The 20,454-nt window shown below is 50.0% G+C and overlaps 1 protein-coding gene across 4 annotated transcripts in view; it reads left to right on the plus strand.

The window, feature by feature from the left end:
• Positions 1-20,454, plus strand: part of USP24 (ubiquitin specific peptidase 24) — a 2,082,369-nt gene that overhangs the window by 1,065,452 nt on the left and 996,463 nt on the right. For all 4 annotated transcript variants that reach the window (XM_085602520.1, XM_085602518.1, XM_085602517.1 and 1 more), the window contains exon 45: positions 9,030-9,112. In XM_085602520.1, coding sequence (XP_085458646.1) covers positions 9,030-9,112 — 83 coding nt within the window. The remainder of the gene's footprint in view (positions 1-9,029; positions 9,113-20,454) is intronic.

The following is a 20,454-nucleotide window of genomic DNA, read 5'->3' on the forward strand; positions in this document are numbered from 1 at the left end:
GTTTGGTCAGCGGCAGATCGCTCTCCCTTCCCGAACCGGAGCACACAGTAGTGATGGACGCGTCCCTCCTGGGATGGGCCGGCCACATGGGAGAGGCGGAGATCAGTGGCCTCTGGTCTCCGGTGGAGTCCAAGCTCCATATCAACCTTTTAGAGCTCAGGGCGATCTCTACTTGCACGGAAAGCATTCCTTCCCTCTGTCAAGGGGAGAGTAGTGCAGGTGTTCACAGACAACACCACCACCACCATGTGGTACTGCAACAAGCAGGGCGGGGTTGGGTCGTGGACCCTATATCAGGAGGCTCTACATCTCTGGACATGGCTGGAACATCAAGAGCATTTCCTTGGTGGTTCAACACCTGGCAGGTACCCTGAACGCCAGGGTGGACGAACTCAGCCGCAGATGCATGTTGGATCACGAATGGCGTCTTCACTCAGAGGTGGCACAAGGTCTCTTTCAGCACTGGGGAGAACCTTGGTTAGATCTATTCGCCACCGAAGAGAACGCGCAATGTCAGCAGTTCTGTGCGTTGGAGTTTCCAAGGAGGCACTCGCTCGGAGACGCTTTTCGTCGCGAGTGGAGTTGCAGTTTATTATACGCCTTTCCGCCTACACCACTTCTGCCCAGAGTGTTGAAGAAGATCAGACGCGACTGGGCCCAAGTCATTCTTGTGGCACCGGACTGGGCTAGAAGAGTTTGGTATCCTGAGCTACTCAGTACGAGCATGGATCCCCTGATCCGACTGCCTCTTAGGGAGGATCTCCTGTCTCAGCACCAGGGGATGGTCCTCCACCCGAACCTGTCCAGCCTCCACCTCCTTGCATGGAGATTGAGCGGCGACAGCGGATTCCATTTGACTTGCCTCCTAAAGTCTGTAATGTGATTCTGACAGCCAGGCGTCCCTCCACTAAAACGGTATACGCCTCTTGGTGGAAAACATTTGTGGCATGGTGCACAGCGAAAGCTGTAGATCCTTTTTCTGCCCCTCTTTCTGAGGTCCTCTTGTTCCTTCTCTCTTTGACCGAGCAGGGCTCTGCTCTGGGCATTATCGAGGGCTACCTTTCTGCTCTTTCAGCCTTTCTTAGGCTGCCTGATCAGCCCTCTCTTTTCAAGTCCCCAGTTGTCAATAGATTTCTCAAAGGTATTACTCACCTTTTCCCTCCTATTCCTTTCGTGATTCCTCAATGGGACTTGAACCTGGTTCTCACATACTTGATGTGCGCTCCCTTTGAGCCTTTTCATAACTGTCCTTTGCAGTTATTAACTTTGAAAACTGTCTTCCTGGTGGCCATCACCTCCGCTCGGCTGGTGAGTGAGCTTCAGGCTCTTTCCTGTAAACCTCCTTTCCTGGCGATTAATCCGGACATGGTTGTGCTTTGACCGCGTCCCTCCTTTCTACCAAAAATAGTGTCTGTCTTTCATCTCGGGCAAACTGGCTCTCTGCCCACATTCACCTACTATAGGAACACAACAATATTGGGAAATTCAGTAGATAATGAGTCTCCTGCCATTGTGCATTCCCATACTTCTCTCAATAAAAAAATGAAATGGTGCTCCAAATGTGTGTGCGCTGTCACCCAGAGCAGGAAAGGCTCAAAAGCATGACTATATAAAGATTTCTTTAAAAAGGAATATTGTTAGGGTGGACATATCTGAAAATTGGAGCTCCAGAAGCAGCGGCATGTTTTGCATGGATCTGATTACATTTTCTGTTTCAGAATATCTGCAAACATTATTGTTAGATTAAAAAATTGAATTTGATCTAATTTCTTTAAAAAATAGCTGCATCGTTTGTGGGGAATGGCAAATGTTCTCTCACACAAAATTCCCACAATTCTTCAGGTAAGATCACCCTCGCCACTTGTTTGGGTGGGCCCTTTGCCGGGTTTGGGAAATCCACAGCATGCTGTGAAGGGAAGAAGAATTGCTTTCGAAAGAGACTTTCATAATGCTGCTTGTCTGAAACATTTGGACGCAAGGTCAGCCAGGACCAAGGAGTCTGACTAGCACATGGTAAAAGACAAAACTGGGTTGGGAGTTGACATATATGTGATGTTTGAAAGGCATTTTCTGTAAGAAAACATTGCAGTATCCCCTCAAACCAAACCACCACACCACTCCGACCTTCACCCACTGTCTAAATTTCAGCTCTCCTGTGGAAGCATATGAGGGATGTTACCTCCTGATCTGCTACACTTTGGAGAGCAGGATATGCCACCAGGACATTAGGATCATGTTGAATCAAGCACCCAAACAAAGAAACAAAGTGGGGGGTGTTGGCATCTTGGCACAAGACTTACTTTGCTCTGGTACGTAGTCCTGATTCAATGTTCATACTCCAGCTCTTTTATATGGATTCAAAATAGGCAAAAGTCCCCCAACAGCCTTTCGCGTATTTTGAAAACCTGTTATCGGGTTGAATAATAAAGAATTGTGTAAACAGTTTGTAGCTTTCTAAATACCTAGTGACCACAATAGTGTCTTTACCTCTAAGCCTATAGGCCAGAGTACAGGAAGCTTTCCTTGTACTCACAATTGCACATTTATATATGCTTAAAGTGATTGAGAAATGTTGTACTCAAGATGCTTACTAGCGGTATTTTGTACTATTAAGGAAGCCTCTCAAAGTAAAGAACTATCAAAACAGAGAGTACTATTCATATAATGTATAATTGCAGGAGCTAAAGTGACATATGCAAGTATAACATTCATGGAAAGGAAATGATTCCCTCAGCCGAAGTGGGGACACAGTTTATTGCACATACAACACATAAATCGTTACATTGTGGTCAGGGCTGTTGTGTTGCTGGAAGCGTAAACTCTAACTCGGTGTTAAGACACTAAGGGCCTCTGTAAAACATGAATGACCACTTTTGAAATACAGAAAGAATATGGTTGCTTATGCACTTACTCGGGTACATCAGAAGTGTCAGTGTCTCATAGCTAAAAACAAGAGACTGCTTGCAGCAATGTGTCAGGAAGTATATCCATACTATTAGTTTGATTATTTTGGTCAAAATGCACATAGTGCCAAACATTTTAAAGCTGCAACAACTGGAAAAATACTTTAAAAAGGAGTACCTTTGTTAGTCTCTCTAAACAAAACCATGATATATTAAGCCCCAACAACTGTTCTAATCTTATAGCGACATCTAGCCACAGATTCCCTACCTTTGAATTTCTCCAGATGTCAGACTGGATCCAGAAGATTGTTCGGGAACAGTACCCCTACTTGCTGGTAGGTTAATTCGGTCAGCTCTGTGTTGTGGCAGCATCTGCGCTGGAAGTGACGTCTGCGTCACTTTTATAGGCGCCACCTCGGCACGCTGGCATCATTTCTTTTATTTCCAAGCCAGCCAGCGCTGATCCGAGAGAAGAGTTAAACCTATGTCCGTTTTTGACAGGATTTTTGCAATGTTTTGTCAACCTTTTTTAAGGTATTCTACTCCTGGTGTGTCGAGGATGTCATTGAGGAAGACAGCGTTTAAAACCTGTAGTGCCTGTTACTGCGCCATGTTGGTGACGCACCTGCACCCTGTGTGTTTGTGGTTTCTGGAGCGCGACCACAACTCCAAGTCATGCTGCGACTGACCAGCAATGACACCAAAGGCTTCAAGGGAGTGGTCCTGGAAGCTGCTAGCAGCCCTGCATGCGACTCCGTGGAAGTCCCGTCCCCACTCGAGAAGAATGTCTCTGGACCGTTCCAGGAGACCAAAGTCCTCGTCAACCCACTCAAAATAGTCTGGGCACTCGGGTAAGAGGCACAAAAAAACACAAGAAGTTAAAGAATGCTTAGACTTCCCTCTGGCTGATGCGACGAAGGGGCAATGGTGTTCGAGGCCTGGTTCAACGGCACATGAGTCTGGGACGAATCTGTGCCTCCCCAGTTTTCCAGGAGCCGGAGCAACCCCGCTCAAATTTAAGAATTTTATGAGACTATGTGTCACATTTATGAGCGTTGGGACCCCATCCAATGTGCATTCAGGCCCAGCAGGATTGGAGTGGGCCCCATCTGGGTTGGTGGCTCTGGTACCAATGGGCCCCCATGGAACCAGTCATGGATTCGGACCAGCCGCGATTGCGCACTTATGACCTGCTCCTGGTGCCCACCGGCGGCTCCAGCCCCATTTTGACCCCTGACGACACAAAGCCTGGAGCTGTGTCGACCGTAGCCGATAAGACCCCATTGTCCCAGGTCGGAGCCTGAGCCCTAGTCTGAAGGGCTAGGCCTCGGGGAGCAATGGGAGTGGTCACTAGACCCTTTAGATTACCAATATGAGTAGAATATGGACTGGTGTGAGGAACTGGGTGATACCAGCGGACTGAACATGTCTCCAGGTACTGGCATGATGTCTCCCCCTACCGTGGCTATGGAGGAGGCACCTGCATATGCAATGGTGGTGCAAAGGGTGGCTGAGGTCCTCGACCTTCAGTTGCCCTCGGTGGCGGTCAAGACTAACATCTTGACGGAGGTGCTGCAACTGGGAGTCTCCTCCTCTGAATCTCTACTCCTGTTCAACAAAGCCCTCACTAACGCCCTTCTGGGGACCTGGTCCAAATCCAGCACAGGAGCTCCTGTGAATAGGACGATCGCCCACCGCCCCAATCCAGGGAACCCATATTTCCTCACCCAGCACCCTACCCCAGAGAGATTGGTGGTCCAAACATCCACTTCCTATGGCATGTTCCCTGCTGCTCCCCTGGACAGGGAATCCAAGAGGCTGGACAGCTTGGGAAATATGTTTTTTTTCTGCCAGCCTTGCATTGCAGTAAGTGAATACTGCATGTTTATTGGGCTGTTATTCTCACACACTATGGGAAACGGTTGCGTAAGTGCTGCCACAGGTCCCGATGAAGGCCCAGGCCATTCTCTCACAAGCAGTTACAAACGGGAGAGATGCAGTGAAATTCACAATATGCTATGGCTTCGTAGACAGTGGCTGACACGCCAGGCCTGGCTGAGAACGTCTGGCTTTTCGGGATATGTTCAGGCTTACCTCATGGACATGCCATTCGATGGCACCCATCTCTTCGGAGACAAGGCAGACTCGGAGCTGGAGCGCTTTAAGGACTTGCGGGCTGTGGTCAAGTCTTTGGGCCTCTCTGCTAACCTACATCATCCCCAGTCTGCCTTTCGCTCATTTCGTAGCCACAGAAGGGGCTTTCAACTGCTCCAACCCAAATCCAGCCACCAAACCACACAAGCTTCACAGCCTCTGCGTGGATGAGGGCGTGTTTCATATCGACCTCGTGGATTGGGTAGCCAGCAGTCTTGACCAGCCACCACCCCCGGCAGCTGCAGCCTCCAAGCCCTCCTAATCTTGCCCTTCTAGATCATGGGTTCTGCATATCTGCTAAAGGGGCTACTCCCTCATCTTCGAGACTACCCCTCCGTCCATGCCTCCATCTTACGACCGGCTGATGGAGGATCATTTGTCCCTTCTCCGTGAAGAAGTAATGGCTCTTTTGGCCAAGGGAGCCATAGAGAGGCTTCTGGTTCCAGAAGTTGGCTGTGGTTGCTATTCCCACTGCTTTCTGGTCCTGAAAAAGGACAAGGGCCTTAGTCCTATCCTAGAACTCCAAGCCCTCAACTACTTCCTCAAAAAGGAGATATTCAAGATGGTCACATTGGCTCTGGTCTTGTCTGCCCTGGACTAAGGAGACTGAATGGTAGTGTTGGACTTGAAGGATGCAAATTTTCACATCCCCATCCTGCCTGCTCATCGGCGTTCGATGCGGTTTACGGTAGGCCATGAGCATTTTCAGCTCACTATGCTCCCTTTTGTGTCGGCGCCCCTTCTGTGTTCACCTAGGTGATGGTAGTGGTTGCAGCACATCTTTGCAGATCAGGGGTGCCAGTCTTCCCCTATCTCGATGACTGACTGCTGAAGGTGGGCTTGCTGCAGGCTGTCGTCTCCCACCTCCAAACTACGGTTCACTGTCAACATGCCAAAGTCACACCTGACTCCCCCTCAGACGTTCCCTTTCATCAGAGCTGTTCCGGACACCGTGCAGTTTATCCTCCAAAACAGCGAGCCAAGAATATTCATGCGTATGATACCGATGTTTCGTTCTCTATTCTGGGTTTCAGTGAGAATGACTGAGGATACTGGGCCTCATGGCCGACTGCATCCTGCTAGTGACTCATGGCAGATGGCATATGCAGGCTCTGCAGTGGGACCTAAAGTTCCAGTGGGCGCAGCATCAGGAGAATCTCTCAGACATGGTACAGATCTCGTAGGTAACTGCAAAGGACCTACAGTAGTGGCTACCGAACCATGATTGGGTCAGAGACAAAGCCCTCTCCCTTCCCCAACCAGATCTCACAGTAGTGACAAATGCATCACTTTTGGGATGGGGTGGCCATCTGAGAGAGGTGGAGATCAGAGCGCTCTGGTTTCCAACGGAATCAGGACTCCACATCAACATGCTGGAGCTCCGTGCGATCTGACTGGCATTGAAAGCCTTTCTACCCTCCATAAAGGGAAGGCTAGCGCAGGTGTTCACTGACAACACAACCGCTATGTGGTACTGCAACAATCAGGGCTGGTTGGGGTTGTGGACCCTTTGTCAAGAGGCCCTGCGTCTCTGGATATGACTGGAAAAGCAGGACGTATCCCTGATGGTTCAACACCTGGCAGGTTCCCTGAATGCCAGGGCGGACCAACTCAGCCATAGATGACGAATGGCGACTACATCTGGAGGTGGTGCAAGGTCTCTTTCAGCAGTGGGAAGAGCCTTGGTTAGATCTGGCCTCCACCGCAAACCCGCAATATCAGCAGTTTTGTGCACTGGAGTTTCCAATGTGGCTCTCGCTTGGAGACTCTTTTCATCTCAAGTGGAACTTGAGCTTCCTGTATGCCTATCCACCCATACAACTCCTTCCCAGAGTTCTCAAGAAGATCAGGAATGACCAGGCCCAAGTCATCCTTGTGGCTCATGAGTGGGCATGGAGAGTTGTATGCTGAGCTTCTGAACATGAGCCTCGATCCTCCGTTCAGGCTGCCCTTCAGGAGGCTCATCTGCCATAGTAGCAGGGGAGGGTCCTCCACCCGAACCGGTCAACTCTTCGCCCTTTTGCGTGAAGATTGAGTGGCAGCAATTGATAGGTTTCAACCTTCCTCCTGAATTCTGTAATGTTTTTCTGTCAATCACGCACCCCTCCATGAAGATGGTATACGCCTGCCTATGAAAAAGGTTTGTTTCATATTGTACAGAAAAGTCTATTGATCCTCTTTCTTCCTCCCTATCTGGTAATTTGGTTTTTACTTTGACCCTTTCCTAGCAGGGCTCTGCTCTGGGGACTCTAAAAGGGTATCTTTCTGCCCTGCTTGCCTTCTTATTTTTGCCTAACCAACCCTCCTTATTTAAATCTCCCATTGTTAATAGATTTCTAAAAAGTTCTGTACATATATTTCCACCTATCCCTTTAATTTTGCTTCAGTGGTACATTAATTTGATTCTCCCATTTCTAATGTGTAATCCCTTCGAGCCTTTTCACAATTTACCCCTCAGGCTGCTCATCATCAAATCAGCCTTTCTAGTTGCAGTTGCATCGTCCAGGAGGGTGAGTGAGCTGCTGGCTTTATCATCCAATTCTCCCCTCCTATCTGTTTTTCCTGACAAACTGGTGCTTCGCACTAGGGCCTTTTTCCTGCCAAAAATGGTAACACCATTTCATGTGGGCCAGTCTGTCACCTTGCTAATTTTTTACACTTCTCCACATGTTTTTAAAGAAAAGGATTGACTCCACCATCTGGACCCAAAAAAAGTATTGTTTTACGTTGCCTTGACCGTACACAAGGGTTTCGGGTGGACGCCCAACTCTTCGTGGGGTATGTTGGTGTGAAGAAAGGTTGGACAGTGCAAAAACAGACCAGCTCTTGCTGGGTCGTTCTCTGCATCAAGATCTGCAAGCACTGGCAAAGAAGCAGCCTCCTGAAGGCTTAAGAGCTCATTCCACCAGAGCTAAGGCTGCGACCACTGTTATACCGTGCAGTTCCAGTCCTGGACATCTGTCAAGCAGCAACATGGGCGTCTCTGCACATGTTTACCAAGCACTACTGGACATTTCTCCACTTCAGTCTGGCAGGACTTCTTAGCCTCATTTGTCCGCAGACCCCTTTACGGGATGATATTACTTTGGTATCTATTCAAAGGTAAGGAATCTGTGGCTAGATGTCCCCATCAGTTTCACACGTTACTTACCTTCTGTAATGCCTTAATTGGTAGAGACAATACCTAGTCGCAGATTCCTTGCCAACCCACCCATTCTCCCCGCTCTGCATACAGATTTCTAGGGTCAGGGATGATCTCTTTCAGGGTCATAGATGGGACACAGTCAGTTCACTTCTTGGCTCTGCCATCCTTGCATGGAAAGTCATGAAAAGTAGCTTACGCCAGAAAGCTGAGGTGGTGCCTATATAGCTGAGGGGAACATCACTACCGGCATGGCCGATCACGCCTCATGGAGCCGACAGATGCGACCTACCGGCGCGCAGGGGTACTGCTCACGAAAAATCTTCCAGATCCAGTCTGACACCTGGGCAAAATCAAAGGTAGGGAATCTGCAGCTAGATATTGTCTCTACCAGATAAGGCGTTACCCAAGGTAAATAACTTGATCAACTGCCACATTGTAAATGAGTAAAGGGAAGGACTTGCTTGAAAGAATAAAGTGAAAGTACCTATAAAAAATCCATGTTAAAGAAGTTTAGTAATTTTGATGTTTATTATTCAATGGTTACATTCTCTTTATTGTCTTTAATTTGGACCATTTTATTAGTTTCAGGTGTCTATCACCAACATCAAATGAGGACAGAAACAGAATGGCATTCATGGTTGGTTGTGCGTGTACAGAATGAATTAATAAAAAAACAAAGTTGTGGTTCCTTTGTCTTCAGTTTGATGAATATTAATGTGATTACTTACTATGGTAAATTATTTTCTTTGAGACTAGCAGGACAATTTACGGCTGGCCTGTGTAATTGCAGTAATACCATATTGTCTGATTCTTATGTTTTATTGTAGAAAATGGGCCGAGAACAGATATTTAAAAATACTTTCCAGGGTGTATTTTCAGATCAGAAGATTTGTAAGGACTGTCCCCACAGGTTAGTTCCTCATCTTTTTCAGCATCTACTGTCTGCTAAAAACCTCTAAAGTAACAGTTGGCTTTTGCTTTTTATGCATTTGTTACCTGGTATCAAATGAGCTATTCCTTTATCTTAATCGGTGTTTCATGCTGTTTTCGTTGGTTAGGCGGACATTCCTTCCTTCAACCCATTCATTCATAACTAGCGTTTTGAGCAAGTGTTAAATCAAATAGAACATTAACTGTGTTTAATATTGTGCTCCTTTGATTCACAAATGTTGATCTGCAGCTTTCTTCCCATAGGAACTGTGTGCATGATCTGAAATCTGCTCCCTCCTAGTTCTTGAATCCTGATGTCTCATTGTTTAGCACTCTGTTACTCTAAGCTGTATTTGTCTACCTACACATACAGTGCATATACAGTACACATTGTCTTCTTCTCTTGGGCGCTCTCCGCCCATATTTGCCATTGGCTTGTGTCATTTGCTGTCCTAAATTCTGGCTTCTGATTCATAAATAAGCTTGTTAGTACCTCCTTAGTACCGCCTCCTCTTCATTTGTCACCTCCCATGGCTACTGGCCCCTTTACTTTGGTTGTTACACGGGTACGTGTTAGACTGTGAGCACTATATTCTTTATTCAGTTTCTCTTACTGCAGGCACGGCCTGCTTTGGTGCCTTCTTTCCCCCCCAGCTCCCCCCCTCCCGTTGTTGTGCCTTTTATACTCCCCTTCCCTCCCGTTGTCCCTGCCGTCTCCCCGCCCTCCCGTTGTCGTGCCATGTTTACCCCTGCCTTCCTTCCCATTGTCCATGCACTCTCCTCCCCCTCACATTGTCAGTTATGCCTACTATTTGCTATGCAATAGGTCTCACATTTACGCAAGTTTAAGCTATTGGCATTGTAAATGACAATGCCTTGGGGGGCATGGCTTAGCCGTCTAGCATGGCGGATGTGCTTTAGCACAGCTCCGGCAGCATGGCATTAATCCGCTATTTATCCTGCCTTTGAGTGCTTACGTTCCTATCTTGGAGCTCATCTGCGGTCGAGGAGTGCCTGCTACAGCTGTGGTGCTGCTCCTGGGTCCGCTTTGCCCGGATTGCTGCGTGGAGGCAGCCTGACGGCCTAGTGCTTGTGGACTGTGCTGCTGCACTGCCGACGCCTCTCCGTCATCCTGTGTGACCATGCTGAGCTGGTGGGGAGTGGTGGTGGGAGCTCCCTCGCGCCCATCTGACTGGTGCTCCGAGACGGGGGCTTGCCGGAGTGGTGACATGAAGGCTGCAGACTATGCTCCTGCCTCGTGGGCTCCTGCCATTAAATCCGGCACGGGGCCTGGGACGGCGATGCCACAGCTGCGGATGTGGGCGGCTGAGGCCTAGTGAACGACGGTGGCCACGGGGGCATCTGCTCCTAGCTGTTACCCCCTGTTAGGGTTCTCTCCTGGACCATGCCGTGACAGATACTTCTATGTTCCTGAGGTATTGGGGTGGGGAGATTGTTGGGTATTTTCTGCAGGTTTTGGTAGTACTTTGTTAATGCCACTATGCTTTCTGCCATGTGTGGCTTAGGAGTTGTCACTGCAATTCATTTCGCTCTTCCTGTGCCTCTACGTCATTGTCAGCCATGCCACTGGAGTTAGATGGGGGCGGGAGTAGAGAGCTCCGAGTCCTTAGTTGGAATATTAATGGCCTGCTTGATAAGATCAAGCGAGGTGCGGTGTTGCGCCCAACTAAGCACCATAGGGCAGGCATTCTTCTCCTCCAGGGAGTCATTTAGCAGGAACCAAGACACTTTGCTTGGGGAGATATGGCTTCATACATATCTTATCACGCTGGATTTACTAGAGGCTCCCAGAGGGTTGCAAATTCTTATACACCGCTGTCTCCTTTGATCATCATAAGATATGGTCGGCCCCCCAGGGTAGGTTTGTCGTGATCTATGGGACTCTTTATGGGGAACCCATTGGTCTGGGCAGTAGTATCCATGCTACCCCCCCCCCTCCCCCCCCCCCCCCCCATCGTAGTCCTTTGTTGAAAAGCTGACGACACTCAGCACTGAACTCCCATCTGGATTGATTCTGGTTGGCGGAGGCTTTAACGATGTTCTCCCTTCATCGCAAAATAGGTGGTGTACCACGGCTCGCATGAAAGGGACCCTTGACTCTAAACTGCTACCCCTGGTGCAGGGATTGGGATAATTTAATGCATGGAGAACCTTACACCCCACTACGTGTGCATACGCATTTTTCTCCGGCGCACATGAGTCCTTCTTGCGGTTAGATTACCTTTTTCTTTCAGGGGCACATACCCATATATTGCTCGCAGCTGATATTCTCCCTCCGGGGTTATCGGATCACTCGCCGGTTTCCCTTCTCCTGTCTCTAGGTCCCAGGCGCTCCCAGTTTCTGTGGCGATTGTCGACGTGGCTGCTACGAGACGCTGAATACCGAGCACATATCTACAAATCTCTAGCAGAACACCTCTCCTTAAATACGGGCTCTGTAGCCTCTCCTGTTACTTTATGGGAGGCGTTGAAACCTACCCTCAGGGGGGCTGATATTGCATTTTGTACGGCGCGGCTCCGACAGCGCCGTGACAAACTACTATGACTTGAGGCCCAGCTAATTGACTTGGAACATGCAAGTAGGGGCTCAGACGGAAGTGTTGCGCGCAGACACCTGGTGAATGTACAGCAGACGTACGCCAGATGAAGCCCGCTTGTACTGGCTCGCCACTCGTAGTTGGATATATCAGTGGGGAGACAAGTCTAGTTCCTTGTTGCATCATCTATGTCCACAGACGCTGCACCCTCAGACGCTCCCATGTATACGTGGCCCTGGCAAGAATGCACTAACCGACCCGTCTGCCATTGCTGATTGTTTCGCCACTTATTTTGTGGATCTGTACACTTCCCAAGAGTTTCTGCCTGCGGCACTCGTCCAGAAATTTATAGATGACTTCCACCTCGGGCCCTATCCGATGAGGTGCGAGACACAATAGATTCTCCTGTGTCACTAGAGGAACTGCTGACTGCGCTGCTCAGTATGCAAACAGGAAAAGTGCCAGGCCCATGTGGTTTGACCTGCAAATTTTTTCAGAAACACCATCTGCAACTCCTAAAACCGAACTTAGCGGCTTTTGAGGCTTCTGCAGAGTGCGGTAGTCTTCCCCCTGACTGGCGGCATGCCGAATTTGTAGTGTTCTTGAAGCCGGGACGCCCCCACCCCAGAACAATTCTCGTCCAACCGCCCGATCTCTGAACTCAATGTAGAGGCCAAGCTCTTGGCCAAGGTGATTGCCAATCGCTTAGTCCCGCACATCACGGAGCTGGTTCATCTGGACCAGGCAGGATTTATGCCACGCAACAAATATCAGACGCACGCACAATGCTATAGCCGCTTTTGCCAGACTCTGGTGCCCTGCTGCGCTTCTTTTGGCAGACATGAATAAAGCCTTTGACTCCCTTAGCTGGACTTATCTCTTCGCCCTGCTTAGCAGTCTAAATATTGCCCCCCGGCTACTAAAGCTCATTCGCCTACTGTATACTTATATAATTGCTTCGGTTAGGGTGGCTAAATCAGCTTCTAGACACTTTCCTTATGGACAGGGGACACACCAAGGCTGTCCACTCAACCCCATATCTTTTCGCGCTCGCCATGGAACCATTGGCGGCCTGGGTTCGAGTGGACGCCTGATGCGCGGGTTTGAATGAGCACCGGGAATTTCCAATCGCATAGCACTGTATACGGATGTTTTATTTTTTCTCACGAACCTTGACCGGACTGCCCCACACCTCCTGCAAATATTCGGCGAGACATCGGGCTTGTACATGAATCGGGGTAAATCATTTTTGTGCCCGCTGCAGGGCGGGGATCGGCTGGGCGGCTGGTCGCAAGAAGTAGTTGTGGTTCCAGATGGCTTCAAATACTTGGGTGTCTTCCTCTCGGCGTCCCAGTCTGTGGTGTGAAACAAAAAACCTTGCCCCCCCTGTGGACACAGGTAAGCGACCAGACGCGTGTGTGGTCTCATATGCCCCTATCTCTTTTTGGCAGATCGGCTATTTTCAAAATAATTTCCCTACCCCGCCTTCTTTATCAGTTACAGAACCACCCCAACCCGATTAAGCAGACGTGGTTCCGTCAATTAAACACTATTCTTGCTCGGTTCCTTTGGGGAGGTGGTGCATTGCAAGTTGTGTCGAGGACCTGCTTCCAATCTACCTATTCCGGTGGAGTAGCTACTCCGGACGTCCATGCGTACTACCTGTCCTCTCACCTTCTAGTCCTTAACGAAAGGTAGTATGGTGATCGTGAGAACCCGTCGTATGCTGTGGAACGCTGGCAACCGGGAGATACTGCCTTGCACATGGCGCTTTATTCTGCGGCGCTGTTGAAAGAGCTGCCACCTGCCACCGTCACTATCTTCAAAATCTGGAGGTCTGTGCTCCGCCAGATGGGTTGGTGGGGGAGTGGTCCCGAAAGCTGCTGGAGGCCCGACAGTCAGTTCTGCGCCGCTCAAGGTCCCGGTCGACATCCTTCTGAGCACTTGGTCCAAGCCCAGCACATGGGCTCCTGTGGATAGGATGATTGCCAGATGCCACCGCCCAGCCCCTGGCGACTCCATTTTCCTCTCCTAACAACCTACCCCGAGAGCTTGGTGGTCCAAGCCTCAACGTCCAAAGGCATGTTCCCTAATGGTCCTCCAGATAGGGAATCCAAGAAGTTGGACTTTCTTGGAAAGATGTTTTCTTCTGCCAGCTTAGGACTGCGATCGGTGAACACTGCATGTCTCTTGGGCCGTTGCACCCAATCTGTGTGGGACACGGTTGTGCAAGTGCTGCCACAGTCCACGGAGGAGGCCCGGGTCGTACTCTCCTGTGCAGTCGCAGAAGGTAGAGACGTAGCAAAGTTCGCCATTCGATGTGGGCTGGATACCACCGACTCGCTGGGTAGAACGATTTCTAAGTCTGTAGCCCTGAGGTCCACTTGCTTCTCCGGGGATGTCCAATTGACGATGGACATGTTTGGCGACAAGGCGTACAGTGCGCTCGAGAGCTTCAAGGACTCTAGTCTAGAGCTACGGCCAGATCCTTGGGCCCCACTGCCACCTCTCGCCCCATTCAGTCTGCCTTTCGCGGCTACGGAAGGGTTGACCCACCACATTCCACCCTGAGCCACAGGGCGGCGCAACCTACCCAGCCTCTGCGCGTCCGGGGATCGTGGGATGCAACACTGTGGGTCGGGGGGCCAGCGTGCGGGCCAGTCCACCAGTGCCCCCTCTGCAGCAGCCTCCAAACCTTCCTAGTCCGACCTTTCGGGGCCACCAGTTGCAATTGGGCGACATGATCCGCCATCACTTCCCCCAGTGGCACAACATCACGTTGGGTGAGTTTTGCAGATAGTCCAAAGGGTCTAGTCCCTCCTCTTCGAGACTATCCCTCCCTCCATGCCATCAACACTCCATCGCATGTCGGAGGCTCACTTGGCCCTTCTCCGTCAGGACGTTACGGCTCTCTTGGCCAAGGAGGCTATTGAGCGAGTACCTGTCTCAGAAGTAGGTCGTAGTTGTTACTCTCACTACTTCCTGGATCTCAGGGACGTCAACCGCTTCCTCCAGAAGGAGAAGTTCAAAATGTTGACATTAGCTCAGGTCCTGGCTGCCCTTGACCATGAAGACTGGATGGGATCGTTGGACTTGCTGGACGCTTACTTCCTGATCCCTGTCCTGCCAGCCCACAGGCGTTAACTACGGTTCACGGTAGGCCACAAGCATTTTCAGTTTACCTTGCTCCCTTTTGGCCTTACCAGCGCCCCTCGTGTGTTCACGAAAGTGATGGCGGTGGTCGCAGCTCATCTGCACAGATCAGGGATTCCAGTCTTCCCCTATCTCGACGACTGGCTGTTGAAGGCGGGCTCGTCCCAGGCTGTGGTCTCCTACCTCCAGACCACAGCGGACCTCATGCACTCGCTGGGGTCCACCATCAACGTTCTGAAGTCACACCTGATTCCCTCTTAGAAGCTCCTTTTTATCGGACCAATTCTGGATAAAGCATAGTTTCGGATGTATCCTCCCGAGCAGTGAGTCCGGGATATTCGGGCAATGATACCGATGTTTCAGCCTCTATCTCGGGTTTCGGTGAGAATGACCTTGAGGCTTCATGGCCTCCTGCATCCTGCTGGTGGATCATGCCAGGTTGCATATGCGGGCTCTGCAGTGGGACCTGAAGTTCCTGTAGGCGCAGCATTAGTGGAATCTTTCCGATTGTGTCCAGATGTCGGAGGGCACTGCACACCAATTGCAGTGGTGGCAAACGAACCAGGATTGGGTCAACGGCAGATCCCTCTCCCTTCCCTAACCAGAGTTCACAGTGGTGACAGATGCGTCACTAGTGGGATGGGGTGGCCACATGGGAGAGGCGGAGATCAGAGGCCTCTGATCTCCGGGGAGTCCGGGCTCCACACCAGTCTTCTGAATCTCCGGGCGATTTGTCTTGCATTGAAAGCATTCCTTCCTTCTGTCAAAGGAAGGGTGGTGCAGGTGTTCACGGACAACACCACCGCCATCTGTTACTGCAGCAAACCGGATGGGGTGAGGTCGTAGACCCTGTGTCGGGAGGCTTTTCGCCTTTGGATGTGGCTGGAACATCTGGGCATGTCCCTGGTGGTTCAACACCAGGCAGGTTCCATGAACACCAGGGCGGACGAACTTAGCCACCGGTGCATGATGGATCACAAATAGCGTGTTCACTCTGAGGTGGTGCAAGGTCTCTTTCAGCAGTGGCGAGAGCCTTGGTTAGATCTAACCGCCACCGAAGAGAACGTGTAATGCCAGCAGTTCTGCACGTTGGAGTTTCCAAGGCGGCACTCACTCGGTGACGCCTTTCGTCACTAGTGGAATTGCGGCCTCCTGTATTCCTTTCTGCCTGTACCACTTCTACCCAGAGTGCTGAAGATCATGCGTGACCGGGCCCAAGTCATTCTTGTGGCTCCGGACTGGGCATGAAGAGTCTAGTACCCGGAGCATGACCATCTATCCTCCGATCAGACTTCCTCTTCGGGAGGACCTTCTGTCGCATCAGCAGGGGACTGTCCTCCACCCAAACCTGTCCAGCCTCCACCTCCTTGCGTGCAGATTGAGTGGCGCCAGTTGACAGCTTTTGACCTTCCACCAAAGTCTGTATTGGCATTGTGGTAGCCATTCGTCCCTCCACTAAAACGGTATATGCCTGTAGATGGAACACATTTGTGGCATGGTGCACAGCAAAGGTTGTGGATCCCCTTTATGCTCCTCTTTCAGAGGTTCTCCCCTTCATTCCATCTTTGGCCCAGTAGGGCTCTGCTCTGGGCACCCTTAAGGGCTATCTTTCAGCCATTTCGGCCTTTCTTCGCCTTCCTGATCAACCTTCTCTTTTCAAGTTCCCTATTTTAAATAGGCTTCTTAAGGGCATTTCTCACCTCTTTCCTCCAAATCCTTTCGTAATGCCCCAGTGGGTCTTGAATCTGGTCTTAACTTACCTTGTTTCCTCCTTTCGAGCCACTACATAATTGTCCTCTCAGACTCTTGACCTTAAAGACTGCTTTTCTGATTGCCATCACCTCTGCTTGCAGGGTGAGTGAGCTTCAGGCTCTATCTTCTAGACCTCCTTTTCTTGCTGTCCATCCGGACACAGTTGCCCTTCGAAATCTACCTTCTTTTCTTCCCAAAGTGGTTACTTCTTTCCACATAGGACAGACCATCACTTAGCCCACTTTCTTCCTGCCCCCACATCCTTCCAAGGAGGTGAGACTCCACCGTCTGGATCAAAAACGTGCGTTATCATTTTATTTGGATCTCACAAAACAATTTTGGGTGGATGATCAACTCTTTGTTGGCTATGTGGGCACCAAGAAAGGTTGGGCGGGCTGTGCAAAAATGAACCATCTCTCGATGGGTCGTCCTTTGCATTAAGATCTGTTACTCCTTGGTGAAAAAGGAACCCCATTCCACCAGGGTGATGGCAGCCACTACTGCTTTGGGACGTGGAGTCCCCCTAGGTGATATCTGCAGGCAGCCACGTGGGCATCTCTGCACATGTTCACTAAACATTACTGCCTGGATAGTCTAGTCCGGAGAGACCGCTTCTTTGGCCGTTCAGTTCTCCAGGACTTTCTGGTGTGAACTTAGTGTGACCTTGGTTCGCAGACCCACCTCCGGTGGTGCTGCTGGGGTATCTATTCTAAGCTAAGGCGTCTATAACTAATATCTTTCAGATTAACAATTTACTTACATTCGATACATCTGTAAGAGACATATATTAGTTATAGATTCCTTACCAGCCCACCCATCCTTCCCGTTCTGCAAACTGACTTTTAGAGTAAGGGACTCCCTTGCCAGGGCCTTAGTTATGCGTACCAGTGGTCAGTGTCTTGCATGGCTCTGCGCTTCTGGCGTGGAATGTTGTGTAAAAGAACTGACGTCAGCGCGCAGGGGCGGCATCTAAGTAGATACCGCAATGTCATCCTAGCGATCACGATGCCGATGACTAACGCGGAGTCGACCGACGCCACCTACTGACGCGCAGGGGTAATGCTGAGAAAAAATTCTCTGGATCCAGTCTGACGCCTGGGGGTTATTCAAAGGTAATGACTCTATAACTAATATATGTCTCTTACAGATATATCGTTACTGAAGGTAAGTAACTTGTTCTTTTAAAACATAAATAAAACGCATTGTCATTTACAATGTCAATAGTTTAAACTCTCGTAAATGCAAGACCTATTGCATTGCAAATGCTTGTGCTTATATGGTGACTGTGTTTTTAAACAAACCATGGACAGGGAAGTAGGACTGTTTTTTGACCGCAATAGTAGTCATAGTAAAAGGACTACAGTGAAGTTGGCTGTAGATGTACTACAGTGCAGTCTAATGCTTGCTTAGAAGACAAATGGAATCCTACCCTGCCAAGTGAACCAGCAGCAGGTAACATCTTCATCTGTACTTTGCATTTCAGACTTTTTTTCGTGTTAACAATTATAAGTATAGTTTATGTACCTAGAAACAGACAAAGAGTTGTTAGCCAAAAAATTAGAACTTCTCGCAAGTAGTACGTGTCGCAAGGGGCCATTTGACCGCTCCCCAATGCTTTCATGGCCCTTATGTGGCACTTATGCATGTCCTCACTCATCACCCATCCCTTTATCATCTTTTGTTCTCTGTTCCTCAGCCTGTATCCAGGGCAGCTCCCACACCCTGATGGGTTCCTTTCCTTGATCTATTACTCCTCCTGTGAACCATGATACTCGTCTACACTCCGCCTGCCTGTGCCCATTTTAACCCCCCTTTCCATGCCTCGTATCTTCATGCAGTTAGGTCCCTCTCTCTCCAGAACTTTCATTCTTTTGACTTGGCTTAGATCAAAGTGGAGGGTAGACTTTTTTTGCATGGTTAGATCTGATTGGCAAGTACTATTGATTATATCAGCGTGACTAGTATGCTTGTAGCTCCGTCAGCCTAGCAAAGTGTGAGGGTTAGGCTGGTGTTTGACAGGGAGACTATTGTATGTGTACTCCAAAAGGGTTGGGTTAGTGTTGTAGTTGTGTTGGCCCTTCCTGGTGTGGGCAGTATAACTAATCAGTTGCTGTAGCTCGAGATAAGTGTTTCAAGTACTCTGCTAATCCTTGACTTTAAATAAGGGTGTGGCATGAGCTGGTGGTTATATTAAGTGTCTGACATATGTTTACTCCTTGAGTTTAGAATGTGGGCATGTTGGATGATTCTCTTTGAGCATTAAAGCATGATAGCCTTGAGTTTCTAGGGCTTGGGTCATAGTGGTGGATAAGGGGAAATCTCTGGGATTAACAAACATTCAAAGGGTTTGATCGTGGTTGTGGGTAAATTTTGACTCCTGTCTCATACAATTTGGAGTCAGGCGCTTTTACGACACAAAATGAGTGAGATGGCAAGGGAACTCAACTGGCATTACAAGAGGTTGGTTTGGTGGGGTATATGCATTAGAGTTGTATCTGTTTCACCTGTATCTTTAAAAAGAGTGAGGTTGCACAACTCGAGGAACAATTTCTTGGGTGGTTCCTCTGCTTCTACTAAAAGGCCAGCTGGATGGATTATTTTTCTTCTGTGGGACCTGCCCTCAGCCTCTTAAGCCTTGTGATTTAGATCCTGTGAGTGTTTGAATATTGTAATATAGAGCCTCTGATGTGTTATGCGGGTCGCAACACAGAATACCTTTAATCCCTACATCTGAAAGAAACACGTTAGTTAGATTCCTTACCTTAGAATACCCCCAGGCGTCAGGCTGGATCAGGAAAGATTTTTCATCAGCAGTACCCCTGCGCGTTGGTAGGCGTCGTCTGCGGCTCCGCGTCCGTCGTCGGCGTCATTATCGCCGGGATGACGTCGTCGGAGTACTTAGACGACACCCTCGCGCGCTGACGTAATTTTTTGACTAACTTTTTGGACATTTTGTCTATTTTTTTCGAGTCGACTTCGAGTCCTGGTGCCGGTAGGGATGTGTGGGTTCAAGCTGTGTGACGTCTGTCACTGACTGATGTCGGTTACCGACCCCCACCATCTGTGTCACTACTGTCTTGGGGCCGACCACGATGACAAGTCATGCCCCGCGCCGCTCAAGGTCCCGGTCGAGGAGGAAGTCGAGGGGCCGGTCGCGGAGCCGCAGTCCTCACTGCTCGTCTGGTTCCAAGTCATCGCACTCGGGTAAGTCGAGGCATGGCAAAAAGAAGTCGAAGAAGCGACATCGCTCTTCTGGCTCCCCTCACCGGTCGCGCGACTCGACCGAGGGTTCGGGTGGCACCACCCGCGCGGCTATGCTGGAGCCGCAGGAGTCCCATCCGGCCCCACACCCTCCGGTCCCTCGGCTTCATGCGACTCCGGGCTAGATTCGAGACTTCCTCGTGGCCATGAGGACTCTTTCCGCAGTCGAACCCTGCCAGCGCGCCACCGGGCCCCGCAGGTCCGACTGGGGGTCCTAGTGAGCCGGCGGCTTCGGCGCCATCGTCGACTTCGGTCCCGACGCCGCTGGATCCCGGTCGACGTCTGTTGACCTCACGAGTCCTCCGCTGGCGCTGACCCCCATGGAGTCGCTCCCGGCGCCGTCCCTGGTTTCAGTCCGGGTCCGGCGTCTGAGCGTTTCAGGGGATGTCCAGAGCACTCTCGTGGACATGCCCTTTGATGGCCGTCGCCTTTTTGGCGACAAAGCGGATAGCGTGCTGGAGCGCTTTAAGGACTCAAGGGCTACGGCCAACTCCTTGGGTTTGTCGGCCCAGCGCCAGCAAACTTTTGCTTTTCACCCCTTTCGTGGACAAGGAAGCGGCGCCCCCGCACGTTCGTCCAGCCACAGGCCGCAGAACCA

The sequence above is a fragment of the Triturus cristatus genome, chromosome 4_2, assembly GCF_964204655.1.
Source record: "Triturus cristatus chromosome 4_2, aTriCri1.1, whole genome shotgun sequence".
In the NCBI taxonomy this organism is placed as follows: Eukaryota; Metazoa; Chordata; class Amphibia; order Caudata; family Salamandridae; genus Triturus; species Triturus cristatus.